The following is a 3,676-nucleotide window of genomic DNA, read 5'->3' on the forward strand; positions in this document are numbered from 1 at the left end:
AACAATATTTCATTTATATGCGTGGAAGATATTTTAAAATAAATAAAAATATACTAAGATCTATTAATTATATTTTTTACATGTTTTAATACAAAATGTATTTTTAATATATAATTATTTGCATACGTCTTTCTAGATAAATTATTATGCGACTGTAATTTATGAGTGCATAAAGATTTAATTAAATTAAAAATTATATTTAAAAAGTAAGTGTAACTGTGTTCGTATACAAATGCGTATTAAATATAAAAATGTATTGTATCTATTGATGACAATGCTTACACGTGAATAATGTCATATAACGAAGGTATTAAATTTATTTTGTAGATTAAGCAATAGTCATTTAATTCAAATATAGATCTAATATATCTTGAACGACTTTGTTTGTTCCGTTATTCGATTTTATTAATTCTACAGCGTATAAAATATCAAAGCAATTACGTAAAATCATTAAATGCTTGTTGTCACGTTAGTTGGCTCTCACATTAAGAATGTGTTATATAAATTGATGACTAGAATTAATTGTTGTAAATTGTTGTAAATCGAAATATATATATGTAAAATAATTATATTTAAAAAACTTAAAGAACTTAAGTACATTATAAAAAGACAATGCCATCTATAATTTAAATATATACAAAATGTCTTAAGTATACATAAACATATATCGCACATTTTCTGCCGGTTATCAATTCATAATATTGATAAAACTTGAGCCAATTTTAACAAAAATCTTAAATATTATGATTTTTATATCTTAAGTATCGGTAATTTATATCTTAATTATGGTTGTTAATTAAACTTTTCTGCTTATAGTTAGAAACCTATAATTAAAATATGATTGATGTCACATCATTGAAGCATCGCTTTCTTTTAAGTTCGATCTCTAATCAATATACATATAAAGAAAAAACGTAATGCTGATAAACTTTGTATATACACATCTTATAATGAATGTTCCATACGTACATACATGTATCCTGAATTATATTTTGTTTTTAAATATATGTCTCTCAAGAAACAAAATTTTAGATTTCCTTTTTTTTGCCAATCTTCAATTTAACACCAAGCACGGAATTTAATTTACGAAATAATTTTAATATTCTTTAAGAATTTTTGAAATAAATAATAAACTAAATAATTCACAAAATTTATATAAACTAGATATCACAGTTGCGTACTTCGCAATTGTGTGCTATTTAATTTTTTATTCTTTACTTTTTATGCAACGCTGGATGGGGGATGCTGGCGCGACGATCGAATTCTGAAGTATCGCTGTTTTATCGATTTGAATACAATTACATTTTATTATACCCATGAACCTTTTGATACGCACACAAATGTAAAATAAGATAATCGGACTCAATATATGGGCCTATACGCAATTGGCCAACCGGCTGTTTGTAAGTAATTACACGAAAAATTTAATAGATAGCAATAATAGGGCGTACATAGTGATCCGTGTGACTCAACTGCGTTATTTAATAGATTATCTAATTCATTCTGTTCGTGTAATTAATACAAGAAAATAGAAACGTCGTGGTCGCGATGTATAAATTTCATAGGCATGTAATTGTTTTATATGATTACAAAAACATGGTTATCAATTTTTGTAGTTTATGTTATTGTAGCTGATGTATTCATATTTTATGACCCTATATTTAGTTTATACTTTTGTCGCAACGTTTTTTTTATAATTCAAAGAAAATAACTCTTTGTACGGTAGAACCTGCAATATGGCCAGCTTTGCGTGCGTTCAACTGTGGTGAGAAGTAGAAGTATAACTAGACGCGCATGCGTAACGAATACGCAAATGTAACCGTAGCGATGCGACAGATTTCCTAACCCAAAAAAGTCATTACTTTAGTGATTAATATAATATCTCGCTTCGCGAAGCATATTGATTCTTATTTGGTATGTCACATGGTAGAAATACAAGGGTATGCTCGTCTGGTGGGAGACCACTGCGCAGGAAGCCAGCATACGTCACGCATGACGTCACATACGGTCACCTTCGACTATATTCGGAGTGGTTCGTGTCTGTCAAATCTGCACGGCGGTAACCTGCTAGTTCACGATTTTATTATATTATATTTAAAAATGACTTTATGTGCAATAAAAGGATGCACAAACAATTCTCGGAAAACGAAATTTGTGCCAGAAAAAAAAAACAATATTTTAGATTTCCGTAAGACATCGCAATTGCTGCAAAGTGGCGTGAAGTCTGCAAAAAACAAAATGATTTCGTTTTCAAAAGTATGATACTATGAAAATATTTTATGATACCCTAACAATTGCATTGAGAATTTATTACTTTTGATTCATTTACTTATGAACAAACGAATTATCGCACTCGATCACGAGTGCTCTTTTTTATTATGTGTTTCAATTGCAGTCAGTCAAACATGAGTCTGAGATACATTTTATTTTGTTCAGAAAGGATATGTTCGATACATTTCGAACGTTCGAGCTTCCAGAAGACCCGGCAACAACGACTACTGGAATATTCTCCAGTAAAAGTACGCAAGTTGCGATATTGATGCAATTCCCACATTACATTTAGTTAAAGAGTCGCTGGAAAATACATCACTTATCACTGATGAAGGGTTGGATGCATCAAAGCACATCGATGATATGCTAGAAGATGCTATTGTTGATGCAACATCAACATGATCAATTGCTGCGACGGATGTATATAGCCCTGTTAATGATGTCGGTTCCATGTAAGTTCTACGTACTTAAGGATAGTTTTTTTAATTGTCTCTATTCTAGGTTGCAAGTAAAAAAACTTCTTAATTTGAACCCGCAATGCCATTTCATTTACTTGATACACTATTAGGCAAGATATATGTAGTAATTTTTTAATTTCATTATATTATACTTTCAAACAAAAGTCTGCAATTGGAATTAGCAGCAATGAAAAAGAAGTTGCAGAAGTACGAAGAGAAACAGAAATTGGATAGGTAGATATCTTTTTTGTAAGTGTAATATTTGCATAGATGACGATGTAAATAATAATGTTTGTGATTTATCTACATCTTATCCAAGTTTAGAGGAAGAAGAACTTAAACGTTACAGGAAATAAATATTGTAAACACCATCGAAGACGAAGGCCTAAAATATATCGCGGGCTATATGTAGCATATCGTTTACAAACTAAGTACAATAATTTAGGTGTTGAAACTGCTGAGATGCCTGTTATAACCGAGATAGACTGCAGGGTACAGTTTATTTTATCTCACGTGGTAGATGCATGTACCCGTCAGACGACTTATTGAATTAAGGCTGCGCGAATTATGAATGTCGAATTCAGTAAATACCACGGGTCAAGCCTTTGCGCTGATAAATTGATTTTTAACAAGCTCACCGATATAGTCATATCACAGATGCAACCAATCGGGCTACCACGCGACGTAATACTATGCCTCGTTTGAACACGGATGTACATTCGGGTCCGCGAAATCAATCGTCAAATAGCCATACAAAATATAGAGCTAAGAATAAGAAAAAAAATACATAAATTTACTAATAACAAAACGTAAAGTATTATTATTAGTAAATTTATTACGTATTTTCTTTTCAATCTGTATATGTTCTTGTTGTTAATATATTTAATGCATTTTTTATGCATATTTTACGCATATTTTATGCATATTTTATGCATTTAAGATTATAA

At 30.3% G+C, this 3,676-nt stretch overlaps 1 protein-coding gene across 12 annotated transcripts in view; it reads left to right on the forward strand.

Moving 5' to 3' along the window:
- The first annotated feature begins 1,841 nt into the window (after nucleotides 1-1,841).
- LOC105452231 overlaps nucleotides 1,842-3,676 on the forward strand; it is a 4,422-nt gene continuing 2,587 nt past the window's right edge. Inside the window, exons 1-5 of one of the 12 annotated variants that reach the window (XR_974708.1) lie at nucleotides 1,842-2,256; nucleotides 2,437-2,691; nucleotides 2,773-2,779; nucleotides 2,895-2,963; nucleotides 3,049-3,564. Coding sequence is in view for 2 of the 12 variants with exons in the window: in XM_011693177.1 (XP_011691479.1) it covers nucleotides 1,924-2,256; nucleotides 2,437-2,517 (414 nt within the window). In the remaining 10 variants the exon portion in view is untranslated. Of the gene's footprint in view, nucleotides 2,257-2,436; nucleotides 3,565-3,676 lie in introns of those variants that run through there. The other 11 variants (XR_974707.1, XR_974706.1, XR_974703.1 and 8 more) reach the window with 11 other exon arrangements.

The sequence above is a fragment of the Wasmannia auropunctata genome, unplaced genomic scaffold, assembly GCF_000956235.1.
Source record: "Wasmannia auropunctata unplaced genomic scaffold, wasmannia.A_1.0 LD336035.1, whole genome shotgun sequence".
In the NCBI taxonomy this organism is placed as follows: domain Eukaryota; kingdom Metazoa; phylum Arthropoda; class Insecta; order Hymenoptera; family Formicidae; genus Wasmannia; species Wasmannia auropunctata.